General features: G+C 42.0%; 1 protein-coding gene across 2 annotated transcripts in view; it reads left to right on the forward strand.

The window, feature by feature from the left end:
- Positions 1-2,283: 2,283 nt before the first annotated feature.
- The window catches only part of si:dkey-16j16.4 (uncharacterized), an 82,820-nt gene continuing 60,598 nt past the window's right edge, over positions 2,284-24,505 (forward strand). The window contains exons 1-3 of one of the 2 annotated variants that reach the window (XM_045723341.1): positions 2,284-3,017; positions 21,129-21,210; positions 21,371-21,879. In XM_045723341.1, coding sequence (XP_045579297.1) covers positions 2,949-3,017; positions 21,129-21,210; positions 21,371-21,879 — 660 coding nt within the window. In that variant the 5' untranslated portion in view covers positions 2,284-2,948. The remainder of the gene's footprint in view (positions 3,018-21,128; positions 21,211-21,370; positions 21,880-24,505) is intronic. The other variant, XM_014210007.2, reaches the window with a different exon arrangement.

Raw genomic sequence — 24,505 nt, forward strand, 5'->3', positions numbered from 1 at the left:
TTAATCGAAAATGAGACATGGCAATCTGCACAAAGGCAAAAAGGCAATTTAAGTAATGGATGAGCTTTTCTTAGAAATTTACTTGAGAACCATTTAGGGTTCAAGTAAAACTTTTGAATAAGTGAAGCTTTTAGAGAGAGGTTTAGTGCTTTTATATTTAATAATCTCAACCCAGCCAATTCATATTCATTATATAGATAGGCACGCTTTATCATGTCTGGTTTACCATCCCAGAAAAAGCGAAATATGTTTTGCTCATATGATTTGAAAAACGAATCATCAGGAGTAGGCAGCGCCATAAGTAAGTGAGTAAACTGAGATATGACTAAGGAGTTAATCAGATCCAAGAAGGTTACGACTGTTCAGAATGATGATATGATAAGAAGTTATTTTTTAATACATTGACTATTTTATGGATGTGACAGGTAAATACCTTTAGAGTTTAATTTGGGAGATGGTAACTCTTTAAACAACCGCTCTCGTGGTGCCCCAAATTCCTATTGCGTTAATTGTTACATGATTAATTCAATCGGGTAACAATTAAACATAGTTAGTTGATTCAATAAATAACAGTCATCAGATGAATGAAAGTAGTCACTACATAAATCACAGACAGTGTCACCAGCAAAGCACCCCCACACCATCACACCTCCTCCTCCATGCTTCACGGTGGGAACCACACATGCGGAGATCATCACCTACTCTGCGTCTCACAAAGACACGGTGGATGGAACCAAAAATCTCAAATTTGGACTCATTAGACCAAAGGACAGATTTCCACTGGTCTATTGTCCTTTGCTTGTGTCTTTGGCCCAATCAAGTGTCTTCTTCTTATTGGTGTCCTTTAGTAGTGGTTTCTTTGCAGCAATTGGACCATGAAGGCCTGATTCACGCAGTCTCCTCTGAACAGTTGATGTTGAGATGTGTCTGTACTTGAACTCTGTGAAGCATTGATTTGGGCTGCAATTTCTGAGGCTGGTAACTCTAATAAACGTATCCTCTGCAGCAGAGGTAACTCTGGGTCTTCCTTTCCTGTGGTGGTCCTCATGAGAGACAGTTTCATCATAGCGCTTGATGGTTTTTGAACAAACTTTCAAAGTTCTTGAAATGTTCCGCATTGACTGACCTTGATGGACTGTTGGACTGTTGTTTCTCTTTGCTTATTTGAGCTGTTCCTGCCATAATATGGACTCGGTCTTTTACCTAATAGGGCTATCTTTTGTATACCAACCCTCCCTTGTCACAACACAACTGATTGGCTCAAACACATTAAGAAGGAAAGAAATTCCACAAATTAACTTTGAACAAGGCACACCTATTAATTGAAATGCATTCCAGGTGACTACCTCATGAAGCTGGTTGAGAGAATGCCAAGAGTGTGCAAAGCTGTCGTCAAGGCAAAGGGTGGCTACATTGAAGAATCTCAAATATAAAATATATTTGGATTTGTTTAACACTTTTTTGGTTACTACATGATTCTGTATGTGTTATTTCATAATGTTGATGTCTTCACTATAATTCTACAATGTAGAAAATTGTAAAAATAAAGAAAAACTCTTGAATGAGTAGGTGTGTCCAAACTTTTGACTGGTAATGCATATATTATATCTCCTAACGGAATATGAACCCATCACAGCCAGAAAATGTGAAGAATGCAAAGGTTATGAAAAGGTTATGAAAATAAAATAAATAGGAAAAAGATTCCAACATCTTATTTTAGAGTCAAAATAAAACACAGACTTCTCAGTAATGGCAAAAGGCTGCATTCTTGTTAAATATGTTTCCAGTTGATTTTTTTAATGAATAAACTTGTCATCATATCCACGATTTGCACAAAATACTTACTTGCCAGCTTGCAATACAATATTTCAACCACTAGCAGACGTGCATGTTCTAAAGTTTGAGGGAACCTGACCACATTCTCACATCAAGTTAAATTTGTATAAATGCTAACTTTTGCGTGAAAACTGGAGCAAGAACATTTTGGGGTATATTGTTGTACATATGCATGGTTTATAAATGATGCCCCTGAACGGCATCATCCTGATGAGTTCCCAAATCTAAGTAACCCTATGATTCTCCAATAGATGAAAATTGGCAGAAATATATTACATTCTTAATGCTTATAAAGACCGTATATAGACATGTACGGTTGATATCGGTCAAAGTAAACAATATATTGCTTTAAGAAACAGGCAGCCACCCCCTCCTTCTTGAGAAAAACATGACATCACTCGGTGGAGAAGCCAATGAAAAATCCGGATTCATGAACGAGAGAACTGGAATATGTTCTTGTTGGAGAGCATGTAGATTCGGCTGTGGCAGTGTGTGTGTGTGTGTGTGTACACGTGTACACGTACACATTCGGCTGTGTGTGTGTGTGTGTGTGTGTGTGTGTGTGTGTGTGTGTGTGTGTGCGCGCGCGTCTGAACGTGAGCAAGTTGAGGAAAAGTAGACTACATACCTCGCGCGCTATTCCTACAATTATTTTTTCAAAGCCGAGGAGGAGAAAGTCGAAACTATTATGATTTATTAATTTGGGACCTGGGAAACAAGCTACCAGGACTGGCTACGTCGCTACCAAACTAAATGAACGCACAATAACGAAGTCGGTTTTCGTTTAAATTGGTCTTAATCTAGCCTGTCACATAACGGATTTTCGACCGCTATTATGTCAAGATATTTACCTGCACAAACTATGTCTTCAGCCTGGTATTGGGGGCTGGTTCTTCTCTTCAACAAAAGTTGAGTTTGTCATCATTGTGTGTGTGTGTGTGTGTGTGTGTGTGAGTGTGAGTGTGTGAATGTGTGTTACTGTTTGCTTTAGTAAGCCTGTGCCTTTTAATGTGCAAACTGCTGTACATTTCAAAGTAGTTGTTGCATGGCTTCACACCAGCAACAAAAATAGTTTAGTGAAGATAGATAAGCCATATCCGTGAAAGTTCAGGATGTTGAAGACTTTAACCAAGAAGCTAAGAAGACACTCTCTCAACGAGATTCATCCTTTTCAATTTAAGGTAAGCCTCATAGTATTGTTGAATCCCCCCCTCCCCACTTACATCGTCCACCACTACATCATGTTATAAAGACAAATTGTAACATTGTTATATATTAATTAGTATTGCATTATGCAGAGCATGTAAATCTTGGTAGGCAAAAACGTTTTAGATGCATGCCAGCAAAGCCATTACACAAGACAACACTAAACAATACATGAATTGCACTATAACAGTGACAAATGGTGCCCACAAACTGTTAGAGCCTACATAAAGCTGTCCCTACAGGAGAGCTTTCTTTCAGCAGAGCTTTCTTTTCAACAAATGTGGTTTCTACTGACAATTGAGATATACAAATAACTAAATGTACAGCGACGGAATTCAGAACATGGTTCTTTCTTACGGTATTATCCCTGTACAGCGAGTCAGAACCGTAGGATAAATAAAGGGGGCATATAAGCAGACAATGAAAGCTCTTAATGTATTCGATGATGACATTTCTCTAAAACAGGCTGTAGGCTGCATGTGCACCACCAATTCAGAACAGTAGGGTAAGGGACTAAATTATTAGTGTGAGGCACATGGGCTACTAACAGCTTACTACACAACATACACTTAGTAATACCTTCTTAGCCACATTATACATATCTCCCTGGCATATTACAGAATTTATGGAGCAGCATACAATACATTTTTAGACTCACAGTTGTGCTGTGCTCAAACAAGGTTGAATCATGACATCAGTGATCTTCAGGTCGGAGCTCTAGAAAGAGCCCAGAGTTCCCGACTTGGAATTCCGAGTTGGATGACTGTTCAAAACATATTTTCCCAGTCGGAACTTGTTTTTTTAAAGTTTCCAGTTGTCTTGAACTCACTGAAGTCTGAGATGTCCCAGTTACAAGTTTCCAATTGTTTTGAACGCAGCAGAAGTCAGCCAATGTATTCAACCTTTTCTGGCCCATGGTGTTGCAGGTGAATGTTTATCCTTTTAAGCTTGGAAAAGAGACCCTTAAAACCAGACTTGGACCACACGCCCTCTCCACTGAATAGCAGGCAGGGGAAGCAAAATAGGAATTGCTTTGCAACGCTTGCAGTTAGTCACTGATTCCTTCCAAACCACTCATTGTTGAATTTGCAATTTCCAATTTGTTGTGTAATGTTTATATCCCAATGGCTGATGAGCACTGATACGTTTTATCTATAATTTCTCTTCATATAACAAGGATTGAAAAGGATTTGCCAGTAGATTGTTGACGTGATTCATGATGATGACTGCTAGCTTGCTAGCTAAGATTTTGAAAGTATGATGTTGACATGATCAGTCCGATCAAAGCTACGGTAGATATAACGTGATTTGACGTAATTTTCTGTGGCCAATGATCTTGAGCCTTCTTGGATGGGCACTTATAATGTAAATATACGGCAGCACACAAGGGGGCTTGAACTTTCAAGCTCTCCCTGTAGATTTTGCGGTGACGTAGTCCCCATGAGTGACTGAACACTGAGCCAATCACAGTTCAACTAGAGAACATTACCAACCCCTATGCTCTGTATTTTCCTCTGGCTGCCCCTCCACCACAGAAAGCTCTGAACTAAGCTGAAACACCTGCATTTTGGAGCTGCCTTACTCAAGAAAGCAAAATATAGACCATGTTTGTATGCGGCTTTATTAAGTAAATACATTTTTGTTTACATTGTTAGTTTGCAAACTGATATGTGACACGCATTAATTCCAAAATAACATGCAAGAGAGGTAAAACTGCCCTGAATGACGGGTCACCACTGATGCAGAGCGTTTTTGCTTGGGCCTGTGGCTTTAGGTGAATGACCTGGTTACTTTGAAAGAGACTACTGCAGCCACACACACACACACACACACACACACTTGAAACATCTCAATGATCAACAAGCATGTGGGCTGTACAGTGATTTTGTAACTAAATAGCCATGCAACCACCAGTAACTGTTGCACTGAAAATAACTCTTACATGTATAAACATTGAACACAGTTCAGTTCTTTATAACATCACATTAGTATTCAATTTACTTCATTACACACACACACACACACACACACACACACACACACACACACACACACACACACACACACACACACACACACACACACACCCTACTTCAATTTATTACACATCTGGTTCTCCTCTGAAAACAGGAATCTGGCTTTTGTGTGTATGGACCATAGCTCAACAGTGTTTCCATCCTAAACTGCCTAGAATTCTTTCACACACCTTGTGTGTGACCTTGTGCATTTCAGGTAAAATAACAACCCAATATTTATATCCCAGGACAAATTAGCTAGCAACAGTAAGCTAGCTAGCTAAATTGCCATAAATGTTTAATGCTTTTCGACCTGTCCCCAAATTAATATAATTGGTTCAGAGTTTGTTTTGATATTTCAACCTGCATCTCCTGATTGTGTCTGGTGCGGGGGTACAAAAATCAACATGCAAAAGCAGACACACGGGCGCGAGCGGTTTGGTCAGCATGTTAGGTGGAGCACTAAGAATCCCGCAGCAATATACAGAGCTGCAGCCGCCACGGTCTTCAATAAAAACACTGAGTGTTTGTTGGCAGGGGGCGGCATCACCAATTTTAATACATTTTATATAATGATGGTGATAGATGATTGAAGTCACTCCTTTACACTTGCTTCGCTTCAACCTTTAGTGGCACCCACTTTAATGTTACATGGCACCCATTTTGTGCAACAATGCTAACTTTTCATGCTGGGTGTAGAGGCGCTCTATATTGTGACGCAACCAACTCCAAATTGAGCAGCCATTTTGTGCCACCATTGCACATTTTGAATGGTCTGGTGGAGATGTTGGAAAGCTCACCCCAAACGTTATTGATACCACTGTATCAGTTAGCCCTGGCTGCTAGCTCTTCTAATTATTGGAATTATTTCAAGGCACAACCCCTTTCAGACATCTTGGGAAGATATGTGTCACTGGTGTGTCACTGACCACGGTGGAGGTTGTGAAAGTGGTCATTCTTGGGACACCCAAAGAAAATTATCCTCTTTGGTGTGGATGGGCCCCGTTCCACTCCTGACTCTAGGAGGTCAACCTAATGAAGACAATTACAGGGCCAGTTACATGGACGTGATCCCCATGTGAGCATGCCAGGAACGGAAAGGCAAGTCAGACCTGGGGTCTAGTTCACGAGAGAAAGAGGGAGATTGTGTCAGTTTTATAGGATTTTGGAGTTGAAGCAGCTGAAGTTTGTGTGTCTGGCATGGGTCTGTTTATGTAGCTATGTTTGCATGTCTAATCTACAATCTTCTAGAAATCACAAGTATGTCTGTGTGCTTTTCACTCCGTTATTGCAAGGAAAGCTAAAATGAGCTTGCAGACATGATGGTTCACCAACTGTTCGTCATATTCTGTATCAGAGAGGAGGTAGCGTGAGGCCTGTAGCTCAGGTGGGCAGTGTATTTCCTTGTCTGTGTGAATGTGCTGCTATGCGTGTGGACTAGCCAGCGTGAGTGTCTGTGTGTTCCAAGATTCCCATCGATCCAGCTTAGAAAGCTGCTCAGTGACAGGGATTTATTTCAAGCATACTTGACATACTACTCACGCTTGCATAGGCTACAGTTTATCAGGAACATAGGCACACTGAAACACACACACACACACACACACACACACACACACACACACACACTGGAGGGGGTGTATTTTAGGTTGTCGCCTTATGTAGTGATTCAATGCACTGACGTGTGTGTGTGTTTGTTTGCCCTCTTATTGACTCCAGATTAAGATCAGGCCATGGCACAACAGCACAGTTTCTGGGGTGATTGGTTTGTTGTAAATGGACATACGCCGTTGAATAGCATACATCTCACTAATTCCACCAGTTAAAAAAAAACATGCTACTTCCTTTTGATGGGGTAACATGTTTGAAATCAGATTGGAATTAGGCTAGCTGGTAATAGTTACAGTTGAAGTCAGAAGTTTACATACACATAGGTTGCAGTCATTAAAACTGGTTTTTCAACAACTCCACAAATGACTTGTTAACAAACTATAGTTTGGCAAGTCGGTTAGGACATCTACTTTGTGCATGACACAAGTCATTTTCCCAACAATTGTTTACAGACAGATCATTTCACTTATAATTCACATTCAAGTGGGTCAGAAGTTTACATACACTAAGTTGACTGTGCCTTTAAACAGCTTGGAAAATTCCATAAAACCATGTTATGGCTTTAGAAGCTTCTGATAGTCTAATTGATATAATTTGAGTCAATTGGAGGTGTACCTGTGGATGTATTTCAAGGCCTACCTTCAAACTCAGTGCCTCTTTGCTTGACATCATGGGAAAATTAAAAGAAATCAGCCAAGACCTCGGAAAACAAATTGTAGACCTCCACAGGTCTGGTTCATCCTTGGGAGCAATTTCCAAATGCCTGAAGGTACCACGTTTATCTGTACAAACAATAGTACGCAAGTATAAACACCATGGGACCACACAGCCGTCATACCGCTCAGGTTGGAGACGTATTCTGTCTTCTAGAGATTAACGTACTTTGGTGCAAAAAGTGCAAATCAATCCCAGAACAACAGCAAAGGACCTTGTGAAGATGCTGGAGGAAACAGGTACAAAAGTATCTATATCCACAGTAAAACGAGTCCTATATCAACATAACCTGCTCAGCAAGGAAGAAGCCACTGCTCCAAAACCGCCATAAAAAAGCAAGACTACGGTTTGCAACTGCACATGGGGACAAAGATTATACTTTTTGGAGAAATGTCCTCTGGTCTGATGAAACAAAAATAGAACTGTTTGGCCATAATGACCATCATTATGTTTGGAGGAAAAAAGGAGGATGCTTGCAAGCCGAAGAACACCATCCCAACCATGAAGCACGAGGGGTGACAGCATCATGTTTTCGGGGTGCTTTGCTGCAGGAGGGACTGGTGCTCTGCACAAAATAGATGGCATCATGAGGTAGGAAAATTAGGTTGATATATTGAAGCAACATCTCAAGACATCAGTCAGGAAGTTAAAGCTTAGTCGTAAATGGGTCTTCCAAATGGACAATGACCCCAAGCATACTTCCAAAGTTGTGGCAAAATGGCTTAAGGACAACAAAGTCAAGGTATTGGAGTGGCCATCACAAAGGACTGACCTCATTCCTATAGAAAATTTGTGGGCAGAACTGAAAAAGCGTGTGCGAGCAAGGAGGCCTACAAACCTGACTCAGTTACACCAGCTCTGTCAGGAGGAATGGGCCAAAATTCACCCAACTTATTGTGGGAAGCTTGTGGAAGGCTACCCGAAACGTTTGACCCAAGTTAAACAATTTAAAGGCAATGCTACCAAATACTAATTGAGCGTATGTAAACTTCTGACCCACTGGGAATGTGATGAAAGAAATAAAAGCTGAAATAAATCATTCTCTCAACTATTATTCTGACATTTCACATTCTTATAATGAAGTGGTGATCCTAACTGACCTAAGACAGGGAATTTTTACTTGGATTAAATGTCAGGAATTGTGAATAACTGAGTTGAAATGTATTTGGCTAAGGTGTATGTAAACTTCCGACTTCAACTGTATCTTCTGGTTCCGCAAACAAGCAGCCAAGTCTTTAGCCAATTGGGAACATTCGAAAGTTGGAGGGTTGTACATTGTAAACAACAGAGGGGAAATTATGTCATTAGCAAGATTAGGCTAGCATTTGCTTGCTCAACATTTGGGAAACACTACCAAAAATGAAGGCAGAGCGAGGGAAGAAAGAAATATAGCTCTCACAAATCTTGTTTTCTCACATGTTCAAGTGGAATGAGTACAATTATGATAATGTTTGACTGTGTGTGTTTGAGAGTTCAAGTCTATTTGAGCATGGCTGTAATTATAGTAGCCCGCATGAGTGTACACATGGGTGTGATAGTGAGTTTTTTCTGTAACTAGTAGACACCTGTTGGCAGAGGTGGGACCAAGTCGTTGTTTTACAAGTTACAAGTAAGTCTCAAGTTTTAGCACTCAAGTCCCAAGTCAGGTCCCAAGTCAAGACTGACAAGTCTCAAGTCTTAAACTTTGAGTTTCGAGTCCTAAACAAGTCATAATGTGTTCACCAAATGTAATACCATTTCATATTTTTAACAAGAGTAATAGTTAGTATATTACATTTACGCAAATCATGAATGCTTTTAAAAATATATATATTTATTACTTTCCAAATAAACTTTATATTTATAACCTGCAGCCCACTACCAGGAAGTTGAAAATGGGAAGATGGTTCACGTTTCAACATGACAATGACCCAAAGCAAACCGCCAAAGCAACCGTACAGTGGCTGAAGGACAAGAAGGTGAATGTCCTTGAGTGGCCTAGTCAGAGCCCCGACCTAAATCCCATCAAGAATCTGTGGAATGACTTGAAGAGTGCAGTCCATGAGCGGTCACCATGCAATTTGACTGAGCTTGAACAATTCTGCAAGGAAGAATGGGCAAATATTGCACAGTCTAGGTGTGCAAAGTTATTAGAGACGTATTCAAAGAGACTCGCGGCTATAATTCAAGCAAAAGGTGGTTCCACTAAGTATTAACTCAGGTGGGTGTTCACTTATCCAAATAGGGTATTTTACTGTTTTACTTGTAATTCATTTTCAGAGTTGCATCTTTTTTTTTTACTTGGATATTGTGTGTTTACTGTGTGTAAATATAGCCGGAAAAAGTCAGATTTGAAATCGTTTTTATTTCAGGCTGTAAGTGTCACGTCCTGACCAGTAAAAGGGGTTGTTTGTTATTGTAGTTTGGTCAGGACGTGGCAGGGGGTGTTTGTTTAGTGTGTTTCAGGGTTTGTTGGGCAATGTTCTATGTTAGTCTATTTCTATGCTTAGTTTATGCTTAGTTTATTGGTTTGACCTTCAATTGGAGGCAGCTGTTTCTCGTTGCCTCTAATTGAAGGTCCTATTTAAATAGGGGTGTTTTTCTATGGGATTTGTGGGTAGTTGTTCCGTATGTGTAGCTGTGTGCCTCACAGGACTGTTTCTCGCCGTCGTTTTTGGTCAAGTGTTTTTGTTTCGTTTTCTTTAATAAATAAAGATGATGAGTATTCACATTCCCGCTGCGCCTTGGTCCCATCTTTACGACGAGCATGACAGTAAGGCAACAAAAACACAGTTCGAGTTATACACTTTTATGCTTGCGAGTCTGACCAATACACTGTATGGCTCGAGCAAACAACTAAGACATCTCATGAATGGAACTCTGACTAAACAGCTGTCTGGATGATGCTTCAACACTAAAAGTAAGCGGAAAATGAGGTCTAACATGCTAAAAACCGAAATATCCTTTTAAGTGTGTTGTCTTTGGAATTATTCTAAGGGCACAAACAGTCTTCACACACTCATGATGGCACTGCCAATCCCTCTCACCTCACACGTGTTCCCATGCAGCACATGAACACGGGACATATCAAATATGTCACAGCCAGGTGGACACCATCATGCCAAGCTGGTGACAGATGATCTAGCTCTTTTGGTTTTTACCTTTTGGACACAGGCGCACGCAGACACACATACGTGTACACACAAACTGCCACTATCCCTTTATCCATCAGGCCTTACCATGGCATCTCCACTCTTTCCTCTTTCTTTGTCACTCAGGCGTAGCAGCTGTTTTTAACAACCCCCTTATCACTCATTAGACCTGCAATCACCTGCTTTTAGTACGGGAGATAACACCGTGGTCATGGCTTTAGCTGGCCTTACCAGACAGGTGTGGAGTGAAAGCTAGGAGGTCAGGGCATGTGAGCTTTCAGCCTGACATGGAACAAATTGTACGAAGCAGGAAGGAAAGCGGAACTGGGAAATTGGTGTATGTGCTCTCACTGTGTAGCCCCTTACATAGAGGTTGGAGAATTCCATTACTCACCATGAATGAGGATAGCTGAATACAAGGTGATTTTATGCCCAATCCCAAATGGACCCCTAGCGTTTACTTCCTAAATAATTAGATTCAGTGAATTCAGAAAGTATTCAGACCCCTTGACTTTTTCAACATTTTGTTACGTTACAACCTTATTCTAACTCGGGCACACCTGTATTTGGGGAGTTTCTCTCATTCCTCTCTGCAGATCCTCTCAAGCTCTGTCAGGTTGGATGGTGAGTGTTCCTGCATAGCTATTTTCAGGTCTCTCCAGAGATGTTCGATCAGGTTCAAGTCCGGGCTCTTGCTGGGCCACTCAAGGACATTCAGAAACTTGAACCGAAGCCCCTCCTGCGTTGTCTTGGCTGTGTGCTTAGGGTCGTTTTCCTGTTGGAAGGTGAACCTTCACCTCAGTCTGAGGTCCTGAGCACTCTGGAGCAGGTTTTCATCAAGGATCTCTCTGTACTTTGCTCAATTCATCTTTGCCTCGATCCTGACTAGTCTCCCAGTCCCTGCCGCTGAAAAACATCCTCATAGCATGATGCTGCCACCACCATGCTTCACCGTAGGGATGGTGCCTGGTTTCCTCCAGATGTGACGCTTGGCATTCATGTAAAAGAGTTCAATCTTGGTTTCATCAGACCAGAGAATCTTGTTTCTAATAGTCTGAGAGTCTTTAGGTGCCTTTTGGGAAACTCCAAGCGGGCTGTCGTGTGCCTTTTACTGAGAAGTGGCTTCCGTCTGGCCACTCTACCATAAAGGCCTGATTGGTGGAGTGCTGCAGAGATGGTTGTCTTTCTGGAAGTTTCTCCCATCTCCACAGAGGAACTCTAGAGCTCTGTCTGAGTGACCATCAGGTTCTTGGTCACCTACCTTACCAAGGAACGTCTCCCCCAGCTCTAGGAAGAGTCTTGGTGGTTCCAGACTTCTTCCATTTAATAATGATGTAGGCCACTGTTCTTGGGGACCTTCAATGCTGCATACATTTTTTGGTACCCCAGATCTGTGCCTCAACACAATCCTGTCTCAGAGCTTTACGGACAATTCCTTTGACTTCATGGCTTGGTTTTTGCTCTGACATGCACTGTCAACTGTGGGACCTTATATAGACTGGTGTGTGCCTTTCCAAATCATGTCCAATCAATTGAATTTACCACAGGTGGACTCCAATCCAGTTGTAGAAACATCTCAAAGATGATCAATGGAAACAGGATGCACCCAAGCTCAATTTCAGTTTAATAGCAAAGAGTCTGAATACTTATGTAGATAAGGAATTTCTGTTTTTTATTTTTAATACATTTGCAAACAACTAATCTAAAAACCTGTTTTCGCTTTGTCATTATTGGGTATTGTGTGTAGATTGCAAAGATTTTTTTTGTTTTAATCCATTTTATAATAAGGCTGTAACGTACCAAAATGTGGAAAGAAGTGAAGGGGTCTGAATACTTTCCGAAGGCACGGTATATCTAACATGATAATATCTCAAATCAAATGTTATTTTTCATATGCGCCGAATACAACAGGTGTAGACCTTACAGTGAAATGCTGACTTACAAGCCCTTAACCAACAATGCTTTAAGATGCTGAGAAGAAAAACAAGTTAAGTAAAAATAGAGAAGTAAAAAATAATAATTTACTAATATTTAAACAGCAGCAGTAAAATAGCAATAGCAATAGCAATATGTACAGACGGTACCAGTACAGAGTCATTGTGCGGGGGCACCGGTTAGTCGAGGTAATTGAGGTAATATGTGGACTTAAAGTGACCATGCATATATAGTAAACAGAGAGTAGCAGCAGTGTAAAAGAAGGGTCTGGGTAGCCCTTTGATTAGCTGTTCAGGAGTCTTATGGCTTGGGGGTAGAAGCTGTTTAGAAGCCTCTTGCGGCCCGGTATTGCTTGCCGTGCGGTAGCAGAGGGAACAGTCTATGACTCGGGTGGCGGGAGTCTTTGACAATTTTTAGGGCCTTCATCTGCCACCGCAAAGTATAGAGGTGCTGGATGGCGGGAAGCTTGGCCCCAGTGATGTACTGGGCCGTACGCACTACCCTCTATAGTGCCTTGCGGTCGGAGGCCGAGCAGTTGCCATACTAGGCAGTGATGCAACCAGTCAGGATGCTTTCGATGTTGCAGCTGTAGAACCTTTTGAGGATCTCAAGACCCATGCCAAATCTTTTAATTCTCCTGAGGGGGAATAGGCTTTGTCGTGCCCTCTTCACAACTGTCTTAGTGTGTTTGGACCATGATAGTTTGTTGGTGATGTGGACACCAAGGAACTTGAAGCTCTCAACCTGCTCCACTACATCCCCGTCGATGAGAATGGGGGCGTGCTCGATCCTCCTTTTCCTGTAGTCCACAAACATCTCCTTTGTCTTGATCACATTGAGGGAGAGGTTGTTGTCCTGCCACCACACGGCCAGGTCTCAGACCTCCTCCCTATAGGCTGTCTCATCGTTGTTGGTGATCAGGCCTACCACTGTTGTGTCATCGGAAAACTTGATTATGGTGTTGGAGTCTTGCCTGGCCATGCAGTCATGAGTGAACAGGGAGTACAGGAGGGGACTGAGCACGCACCCCTGAGGGGCCCCTGTGTTGAGGATCAGTGTGGCGGATGTGTTGTTAACTACCCTTACCACCTGGGGATGGCCGGTCAGGAAGTCCAGGATCCAGTTGCAGAGGGAGGTGTTTAGTCCCAGGGTCCTTAGCTTAGTGATGAGCTTTGAGGGCACTATGGTATTGAATGCTGAGCTGTATTCAATAAATAGCATTCTCACATAGGTGTTCCTTTTGTCCAGGTGGGAAAAGGGCACTGTTGAGTGCAATAGAGATTGCATCATCTGTGGATCTGTTGGGGCGGTATGCGAATTGGAGTGGTCTAGGTTTTCTGGGATAATGGTGTTGTGAGCCATGACCAGCCTTTCAAAGCACTTCATGGCTACAGGCGTGAATGCTATAGGTCGGTAGTCATTTCGGCAGGTTACCTTTGTGTTCTTGGGCACAGGGACAATGATGGTCTGGTTGAAACATGTTGGTATTACAGACTCAGACAGGGAGAGGTTGAACATGTCAGTGAAGACACTTGTCAGTTGGTCAGCGCATGCTCGGAGTACACGTCCTGGTAATCCGTCTGGCCCTGTGAATGTTGACCTGTTTTAAGGTCTTACTCACATCAGCTACGGAGAACGTGATCACACAGTCATCTTGAACAGCTGATGCTCTCAAGCCTGCTTCAGTGTTACTTGCCTCGAAGCGAGGATAGAGTGAATTTAGCTCGTCTGGTGGGCTCGTGTCACTGGGCAGCTTGTGGCTGTGCTTCCCTTTGTAGTCTGTAATAGTTTGCAAGCCCTGCCACATCCGACGAGGGTCTGAGCCGGTGTAGTACGATTCAGTCTTAGTCCTGTATTGACGCTTTGCCTGTTTGATGGTTCGTCGGAGGGCATAGCGGGATTTCTTATAAGCTTCCGGGTTAGAGTCCTGCTCCTTGAAAGCGGCAGCTCTACCCTTTAGCTCAGTGCAGATTTTTCCTGTAATTCATGGCTTCAGGTTGGGGTATGTAAGTTCAGTCGCTGTGGGGACCATGTCATCGATGCACTTATTGATGAAGCCAATGACAGATGTGGTGTACTCCTCAATGCCATTGGAAGAATCCCGGAACATATTCCTGTCTGTGCTAGCAAAACAGTTCTGTAGCTTAGCATCTGCTTCATCTGACCACTTTCTTATTGACCAAGTCACATGTGCTTCCTGCTTTTGTTTTGGTTTGTAAGCAGGAATCAGGAGGACAGAATTATAGTCCGATTTGCCAAATGGAAGGCCAGGGAGGGCGAGGGAGCGCTTTGTACGCGTCTCTGTGTGTGGATTAAAGGTGGTCTAGAGTTTTTTCCCCCTCTGGTTGCACATTTAACATGCAACCTCAAGGGTAAGGGTAGTCCTCGGAAATCAGGATTGTTGGTGCCTTTCTTATGCTCAACATAACATGCAAGCAAGAGCCATTTATGTGGCATAATGGCAGTACTAGTTTATAGGCATTTAAGGAGTAATGTTCACTACATATTTGATCGCTAAGTACACTAAGGGTTTTTCTTTATTGTTACTATTTTCTACATTGTAGAATAATAGTGAAGACATCAAAACTGTGAAATAACACATATGGAATCATGTAGTAACCAAAAAACTGTTAACCTCTATGGGCTAGGTGGGACGCAGGCGTCCCCCCCGTGGTGCACTCCATCAACAGCAGGTGCATTTCAAGAGCGGCAAATTTGAATCCAAATAAATGTCAAAATTCAAATTTTTCAAACATACAACTATTTTACACCCTTTGAAAGATAAACATCTCCTTAATCTAACCACGTTTTACGATTTCAAAAAGGTTTTACGGCGAAAGCATAAATTTAGAGTATGTTAGGACAGTACATTTACAAGAGTTGTGTGTAATGTTTTGTCAATTCAAAGACAGGGTCACCAAAACCATAAAACCAGCTAAAATGATGCACTAACCTTTTACAATCTCCATCAGATGACACTCCTAGGACATTATGTTAGACAATGCATGCATTTTTAGTTCTATCAAGTTCATATTTATATCCAAAAACAGCGTTTTACTATGGCATTGATGTTGAGGAAATCGTTTCCCTCCAATAACCGGCAGTCAAGTCAGCATCACAAATTAAATAATTAAAATTAGAAAACATTGGTAAAATATTATATTGTCATTTAAAGAATTATAGATTTACATCTCTTGAACGCAATCAACTTGCCAGATTTAAAAATAACCTTACTGGGAAATCACACTTTGCAATAATCTGAGCACTGCGCCCAGAAAAATACGCGTTGCGATACAGACTAGTCGTCATGTTGGGGAGATCTAAAATCGAAAATACTATGTAAATAATCCATTACCTTTGATTCTCTTCATCAGATGTCACTTCCAGGTATCACAGGTCCATAACGAATGTAGTTTTGTTCAAAAAAAGCTCATCATTTATGTCCAAAAATCTCCGTCTTGTTAGCACATGATCTAAGCCCGCCGGACTTCACTTCATGAACGAGGGGAAAAAATATATTTACGTTCGTTCAAACATGTCAAATGTTGTATAGCATAAATCATTAGGGCCTTTTTAACCAGAACATGAATAATATTCAAGGTGGACGAATGCATACTCTTTTATAACGTATTGGAACGAGGGTACCCAACATGAACTCGCGCGCCAGGTGTCTAATGGGCCATCATCGTTCCATGGCTCTTGTTCGGTCAGAAGACTCAAAACACTTTGTAAAGGCTGGTGACATCTAGTGGAAGCAATAGGAAGTGCCAAAATATTCCTCAGCCCCTGTGTTTTTCAATGGCATAGGTTTAAAGGTAATACAACACATCAGGTATCCACTTCATGTCAGAAAATGTCTCAGGGTTTTGCCTGCCAAATGAGTTCTGTTATACTCACAGACACCATTCAAACAGTTTTAGAAACTTTAGAGTGTTTTCTATCCATATATAATAAGTATATGCATATTCTAGTAGGATTAGTAACCAGATTAAATCGGGTAAAAAAATTTTTATCCAGCCGTGCAAATACTGCCCCCTAGTCCTAACAGGTTAAACAAATCCAAATATATTTTATATTTCAGATACTTCAAATAGCCACCCTTTGCCTTGATGACAGCTTTGCACACTCTTGGCATTCTCTCAACCAGCTTCATGAGGTATTCACCTGGAATGCATTTCAATAAACAGGTGTGCCTTGTTAGAAATTTCTTTCCTTCTTAATGCGTTTGAGCCAATCAGTTGTGTTGTGACAAGGTAGGGGTGGTATACAGAAGATAGCACTATTAAAATAAAATAGCAAGTAAAATAGCAAGTCCATATTATGGCAAGAACAGCTCAAATAAGCAAAGAGAAACGACAGTCCATGAAAGTTTCTTCAATTGCAGTCACAAAAACAATCAAGCGCTATGATGAAACTGGCTCTCATGAGGACCGCCACAGGAAAGGAAGACCCAGAGTTACCTCTGCTGCAGAGGATAAGTTCATTAGAGTTACCAGCCTCAGAAATTGCGGCCCAAATAAATGATTCAGAGTTCAAGTAAGAGACACATCTCAACATCAACTGTTCAGAAGAGACTGCGTGAATCAGGCCTTCATGGTCGAATTGCTGCAAAGAAACTGTTACGAAAAGACCCCAATAAGAAGAAGAGACTTGCTTGGGCCAAGAAACACGAGCAATGGACATTAGGCCTGTGGAAATCTGTCCTTTGGTCTGATGAGTCCAATTTGGAGATTTTTGGTTCCAACCGCTGTGTCTTTGTGAGACGCAGAGTAGGTGAACGGATGATCTCCGCATGTGTGGTTCCCACCGTGAAGGATGGAGGAGCTGTGATGGTGTGGGGGTGCTTTTCTGGTGATACTGTCTGTGATTTATTTAGATTTTAAGGCACACTTAACCAGCATGGCTACCACAGCATTCTGCCGCATACACACTTCCAGGCTGTGTAAGGGCTATTTGACCAAGAAGGAGAGTGATGGAGTGCTGCATCAGATGATCTGGCCTCCACAATCACCCGATCTCAACCCAATTGAGATGGTTTGGGATGAGTTGGACCGCAGAGTGAAGGAAAAGCAGCCAACAAGTGTTCATCATATGTGGGAACTCCTTCAAGACTGTTGGAAAAGCATTCCAAGTGAAGCTGGTTGAGAGAATGTCAAGAGTATGCAATGCTGTCATCACTTCTACTATGTAGAAAATAGTAAAATAAAGAAAACCCCTTGAATGAGTTGGTGTCTCCAAACTTTTGACTGGTACTGTATATAAATTAAATCAAATTGCCTAGTACACACACCAAAACTTTTCAAATGTTCAAATAAAATGGGTAATGCACAGAAAAACATGGACAGTCGGTTGCATCACAAATTCAGAACCGCCGGACAGCAACATAATAAACTAAAGCACTGATAATTGGGAACGAGATCAGAATGACTGCTAAGGCTTGATCCATAAATGAAATAATAGGTAGCCTTGCCTACAATACTTAAACAATCCATATGTTCCAATCAATAGGCCTGATTAACCTGCCACCAATAACGCACCCACATCCTGAGTCTCTGGTGCTGACACATTTGGAAATCAAAAGATGGTTTAGTATTTAGTTTAAAAGTTCTGACAATGGGCTCTGTCGCAGCCGGCCCTGACCGTGAGACCCATGGGGCGGCGCACAATTGGCCCAGTGTCGTCTGGGTTAGGGGAGGGTTTGGCCGGCAGGGATGTCCCACCACGCTCTAGCGACTCCTGTGGTGGGACGGGCGCAATGCACGCTGACACGGTCTCCAGGTGTACAGTGTTTCCTCCAACACATTGGTGCGGCTGGCTTCCGGGTTAAGCAGGCATTGTGTAAGCAGTGCGACTTGGCTGGGTTGTGTTTCGGAGGACGCACGGCTCTCGACCTCGACAAGACTGTAACTACCAATTGGATACCACGAAAAGGGGGTAAAAAAATAAATAAATACAAAAAAGCTCTGACTAGAACAATAAAAAATGTTCAATGAGAAAACAGAAATCCAATTAGGGTAAAAACATTTTTCTAAAGACTTCTGTTTTAAAGATGTAGCTTACAATGCAATACTCTTGATCATTCTAAGGAGAACAAAAACTACTTACCCTACATTTGAACGGCACCGCAGAAGCTTCGCTATTCGGCATCTTCCCAATTAAGTAGCCTAGTTTTATAGTTTGGCTACTTAAAGAGAATTAAGGCCTATCACTCGCAACCCACCTTTTCCAATGCGTTATGGAAAAGTGTGCATCGAATTCTACTAGATGAAGAGACGAAATAAGTATAACATCCTGGCATTTAAACCATACTCGATTATTGAAAATTCACATACTATTAAACATAATATTGTCGCATACGGAGAATGCGTAATGCACGATTGCGTTGTTTCCCACTATTTGTTGATTTCAGTAGCCCAATCCCCATTTCACGTGTTGTCTAAGCCGAAATTAGTATGACATCCAGGCAATTTAAGTATACAACATTTTTAGAAATGTTGCATACTATTAAACCATTTTTTTTGGCCCACTATTTAAGATGCAAGTATGGGTATTCGGATACTGCCAACGTTCCCTCAACTGTTACAAACTGTTCCCTCAACTGTTGCACGAACCCACACCATAAAAGTAATTAACAAGAAACTCTGTCATACTCAGACAAGCATCAGCAGTTCACTGTGCACTGCACATAACATTGATGTCCTTTACAAGAGTACCTTCTGATACTACATGCTCAACACAGGTATCATGGCTCATGGTTTGAGAGAAAAACATCTATTCAAATCCATACAGTCACACCTTAGTCATGAAAACCCCATTTCAAATTAAACATGTTCATGGTCCAGTTATTTGAACCCTGTTGTGGTTTGAGTTGCTCAGATGAAACAAATGCCCCGTTTATCCAGTGTGGGGAGGAAGTATGTAACAAAGATAGGGAGACTAAGTTGGACTGAAAAGAGATAAGTAGCCTACCCCAGTCATACACACACTGAAGCACGTTGTTGCTTGACAGTATGCGGGGTGCTTGTATACCTTTTAAATGCAATGTAAATGCGTGTGTGCATGTGTGTTTGTGGACTATTGTGTTTGTGTGGTTGTGTGCCCTCTCTTTCACCTGCTGTCCTTATAAGCGATTAATACCAGCTTCCCTGAATTGCCCTGGGGGCAGAGCGAGGCCAAATAGTTAAGTCAACATGCAACGTCACTGTTATGTTGGCTCATCCTCTTGCCTCTGACAATAGTGTCTGACTTGCTCCAAGACTGACACACCCTTTACCTTTAACCTGGACTTGAGCCCTTAACCCTTTGCTTGAGGTAGAAGTTGCCCTTAAAATTGATCTAGGATCAGATTACCCTACCCCCGATCCTAAATGGGAAGAGAAAAATACTATCAGTCTCCCACACAAGCCAATGTGGTGCTAGTGGGGGATGTCATGGAGATAGAAAGGGCAATGGCAGTGCTCTCTACTGTGGCTGTCGATGTAAAGAATTGATCGAGAACTATGCTGCTATATACTGTATACTGCTTCAAATTATAATAAAAGGCTATATTAATTATTATAACCGTAATTGCACCATTTGTACTTCGCTAAGGTAGTAGTGGAAATAGTTTGATTGATGGTGTGAACATTTGTAAAGATATTTGATCAGGATTAGGCTAAAGATATTAAATAGCTAGATACAGTATAGTCTGTATTTTGATACTGATAGGGAAGTAAGAGTACTATGTAGTGTACAGTGAACCAGTCGCAAACATTCAGCATTGTTCAACATTCAAAATTGTGTCCTACAATGTCATAGTGAACTCTGAATGCACCCCAGTTGTATATAGTAGAAGTGGATGCTGCCTGCTGGAGTAGGACTTGAGGCCCTGGTTCCTTTCTCGTGCACTCTCTTTCTCCTTCTCTCTGTTTGAAGTGCTTCAGTAGGAAAGGGAGGCATTGTGTGTGTGCATGTGTGTGTGAGCGCAGATGGCAGCTGCTCTGCCTCAGTGTGGTAATTACTGTGTGTGTGGCGTGTTACTTAACTCTTAGTGCTGCACTCTGCTGGGTGTCTACTGTTGTTGTCGTTGACCCCTCAAAAAGGAACTGCTCTTAAAGGGGCAATCTGGGACTTGGAAATTGCCAAGAGCTGACAAGAGTTTACACTGAACTGAAGAGGCTAGATTGACCAGGCCTAGATTTAAGCTTTTTGTAAATGTTATCCCTCTTCCAAATTCCAATTTGAGAGTGAGGAATTTTCCAGGAAATAAAGCCATTTGGCCAAGTTTGGGTGTTAGCATGATGTGCACGTTATATGCAAAACAGAGTTGCCCTAATCTTGACCTTTTGCACAATTTCTCTAACACAATGTTTAGTTGAGTCTTCAGATAAAATTATGTTAGTTGAGAATTATGTCAGTGGGCCACCCTGTTGCTTAGTGATGCTGTTGCGCTAGCTGTAGAGATGTGAGACAAGTGGAATGGTGATTTGGTAAAGATACTGCTTCCTAGTTGCTTCATAGTTACAATGATATGAACCTGGGTATTTCGTCTAATAATTACGCTACTTGTCGACCTAACCTAGCAAAGCCCCAAAGAGTGTCTTGTACTGATGCTAACTGTATGCTATCACATGTAGGAGGTTGAGGGACAAGCCATATGTTGCCCAATTAAATAGTTATCCTTTAACCCTTTCCCTTCTAGATTTCCTACCATGGCAGTGGGGAGGGAGCGGAGAGCGACGATTCCGAGGGGGAGAACCAGGAGCTTGCACAGATTGACAGAGGTATGTGGCCTGCCTGCTCAAACCAACCCAAGTCTTCTATGTACAAGATGGTCATTTATCAGATAAAGCAACTTTCAGTTTACACAGTATAGAAATAGACAAGCTTGTCGCTATCTCTGCCTCTTCACCTTTGACATGTGCTCTTGGTCACCCCCCTCAGAGAGGCGGCGGAACTGCGGCCTCACCCCTCTGGCCACCAGCCAGCAGCACAATCAGGGTCCCCTATCTCCGGCACGCCTCCATCACCTACGCCTCCTTCTAGACCCGACTCTGGACCGTCACTCGTCTGAAGAAGAGCTGGAGCGAATCAGCCACGGCGTTGGAGACGGCGGGAAGTGGACGCTGCACCATCGCCACGGTGACCACCACAGCAGTGCCTCCAGCGACGAGGAGGTGTGGGACCTGTGTGGCTGCGGCCCGGTTGCAGCATCCTTGGAGCCTGGGACTTGCCTGGCCGCTTCCACCAGCCCGGTGCTCTTTAGCTCTAGCCCACCTCGCAGCCTCAAGCCACCGCCTCCAATTAAGCTCCAGTTCCAGGGGGTGCAGCCTGCTGCCAAGCCTTTCATCTTGACCCACTTCGACCAGTCGGCGGCTCCCTATAGGAAACACAGGCACAGCTACGGGGGAGAGCTGGGGAGGCCAAGTCTGGACCTGGAGAAAATGCAACAGGTTAGTGCCATTACATTGTGTCTACTGTTCTTGAATAGTGACCGTTAGCATAGCATTGTTCATCCTCCAATCAGCATACCGTGTTGTGGTTTGGGTAGCATCTCAAAAGTATTTGGCAATCATAGAATCACATAGCTGGGTCATTCTACGAATTGAGTGCCTTTTGGGAAGTGTAATTTCGTCCAGAATTACTATTTATTTCACCAAATAATTATATTCTGACATGTTCAGAAATTCAAATAAATAAAAAGTGACACGGTTTATCGTAACAGGGATGATGACATCTTAAATCAGCCATTAACATTACTCCCCTTGTGACAGGGGGAATGAAAGCTTGTTGTGTGCAACACTGAGGGGAAATTGAATGCAAGCTTCACAACAGTATCGTAACTTAAAACATTTCTAGCCTATGTGTCTATGGGTAACAGCCAGGGTTTTCCACCACAAAACTAAATTTACCTCATTGGCTAGCAAGCGAACAACCTGGTTACTTTACCAGTATATTCAAACCTTTGGGGGAACAGAAAGAAATGTAAAGGGATAGCTTCTTCAGGGGATCAATGATCATAGCAATGAATGAATGACTAATCTATTGCATGTCTTCATCACAAACAAACCTGACGTTTATAAAGAGACAGTTTTCAGTGCAACGCATCTCAATATGAAAATAGTGCTTTTACACAGTGTAGTCATTTACAACATTAACATTGTCTACACTGTATTTCTGATCACTTTGATGTTATTTTAATGGACAAAAAATGTGTTTTTCTTTCAAAAACAAGGACATTTCTAAGTGACCCCAAATTTTTTGAACGGTAGTGTATATTGCTCAGATTGTATGAAGTACACTGTGGAACTAGGCCATACTGTAGGGTAGCCTTGTACCACCTGCCAGTTAGACTATAATTCATTACATTGAGCTTGGGATTAGTTTAAGGGGCACAATAGCATTCCCCCTGTGCGCACACACACACACTCCATGGCTGGGCGCTTGCCACCTCGGTGGTCCGGAGAGATGGAGAGGGTGGCACGGACGGCAGATGTCTGCCCTCGTTTCTCACAAAAGCCAGTGAGTGAGGCAAAGATGGAGGGGTGGAGGCAGAAGGAGTGAATGAAATAAATGGAAAATGCAGACTAATGAGTCACAGAGAAGCTGGTCCAGTGATGGTTAAAATCCAATAGCCACATTGGCCGAGGCTAGGATATTGGAAGTGTGTGTATGCGCCTGTGTGTAGGGTAGGGTTTGAGAGGTCCATATGTCCATGGGTGTTTTTGGAAAAAGGGAACAGATGAGAGACAGCGGGCAGCAGTGAGAAGGACTAGGGTGTGTGCATATTTTGTGTGTGTGTGTGTGTGTGTGTGTGTGTGTGTGTGTGTGTGTGTGTGTGTGTGTGTGTGTCTGCATCTTTATGTGTGTATGTGAGCTCGGACAAGTGGAATGGGAGGTATTGGAGGGAATACAATAGAGCTGCCAGACAGCACTCTCCCATTAACCCTTTAGCTGGGCAACTCCAAGTCTATGTCCCTGGCCAAAAGTCGTGCACTATAGGCCTGGGAATAGGGTGCCATTTGGGATGCAGAGTTAGTCTCCAAATTACCCATCTGAACAACTTTCTAGACTTCTTACCTCCTCCTTATCAAACGTTCTCAACCTCGGTTTTCTCTTTCATGTCACAACAGTCTAAAAATTAATTTTCCTCAACCTTTATCTTTGTTTTCGTTCACACAAACAACTCTATTTACAGTGGACCACACACTTAAATCAAACAGTTCTCATCATGCTTGGATAGCCGTTGATTACAGGCTGCTTATAGCCGTAATAGGCACATTTTCGACTAACCTTTACATCGCGATACTTTCTTTGTTCTCAACTTGGAAGACAGTGGTGTCCGTCTCTCACTTCAACTGTGAGAGACGGAATCTAAACCAGTAAGAACCAGTAAGAATTCCGGTGTCTTTTATACAGGTAACGAGTTCAAACAGGTGCAGTTAATACAGGTAATGAGTGGAGAACAGGAGGGCTTCTTAAAGAAAAACTAACAGGTCTGTGAGAGCCGGAATTCTTACTGGTTGGTAGGTGATCAAATACTTATGTCATGCAATAAAATGCAAATTAATTACTTAAAAATCATACAATGTGATTTTCTGGATTTTTGTTTTAGATTCCGTCTCTCACAGTTGAAGTGTACCTATGATAAAAATTACAGACCTCTAGATGCTTTGTAAGTAGGAAAACCTGCAAAATCGGCAGTGTATCAAATACTTGTTCTCCCCACTGTATATATTTGTAATAATGACAATTACAACAATACTGAATGAACACTTTTATTTTAACTTAATATAATACATAAATAAATAAAATCAATTTACTCTGATAATGAAACATGCTCAATTTGGTTGAAATAATGCAAAAAAAACACAGTGTTGGAGAAGAAAGTAAAAGTGCAATGTGTGCCATGTAAAAAAGTTAAAGTTTTAAGTTCCTTGCGCAGAACATATGAAAGCTGGTGGTTCAATATTCCCAGTTCTTCAATATTCCCAGTTAAGAAATTTTAGGTTGTAGTTATTATAGGAATTATGACTCGTCGACTATTTCTCTCTATACCATTTGTATTTCATATACCTT

The sequence above is a fragment of the Salmo salar genome, chromosome ssa09 (assembly GCF_905237065.1).
Source record: "Salmo salar chromosome ssa09, Ssal_v3.1, whole genome shotgun sequence".
Classification (NCBI taxonomy): Eukaryota; Metazoa; Chordata; class Actinopteri; order Salmoniformes; family Salmonidae; genus Salmo; species Salmo salar.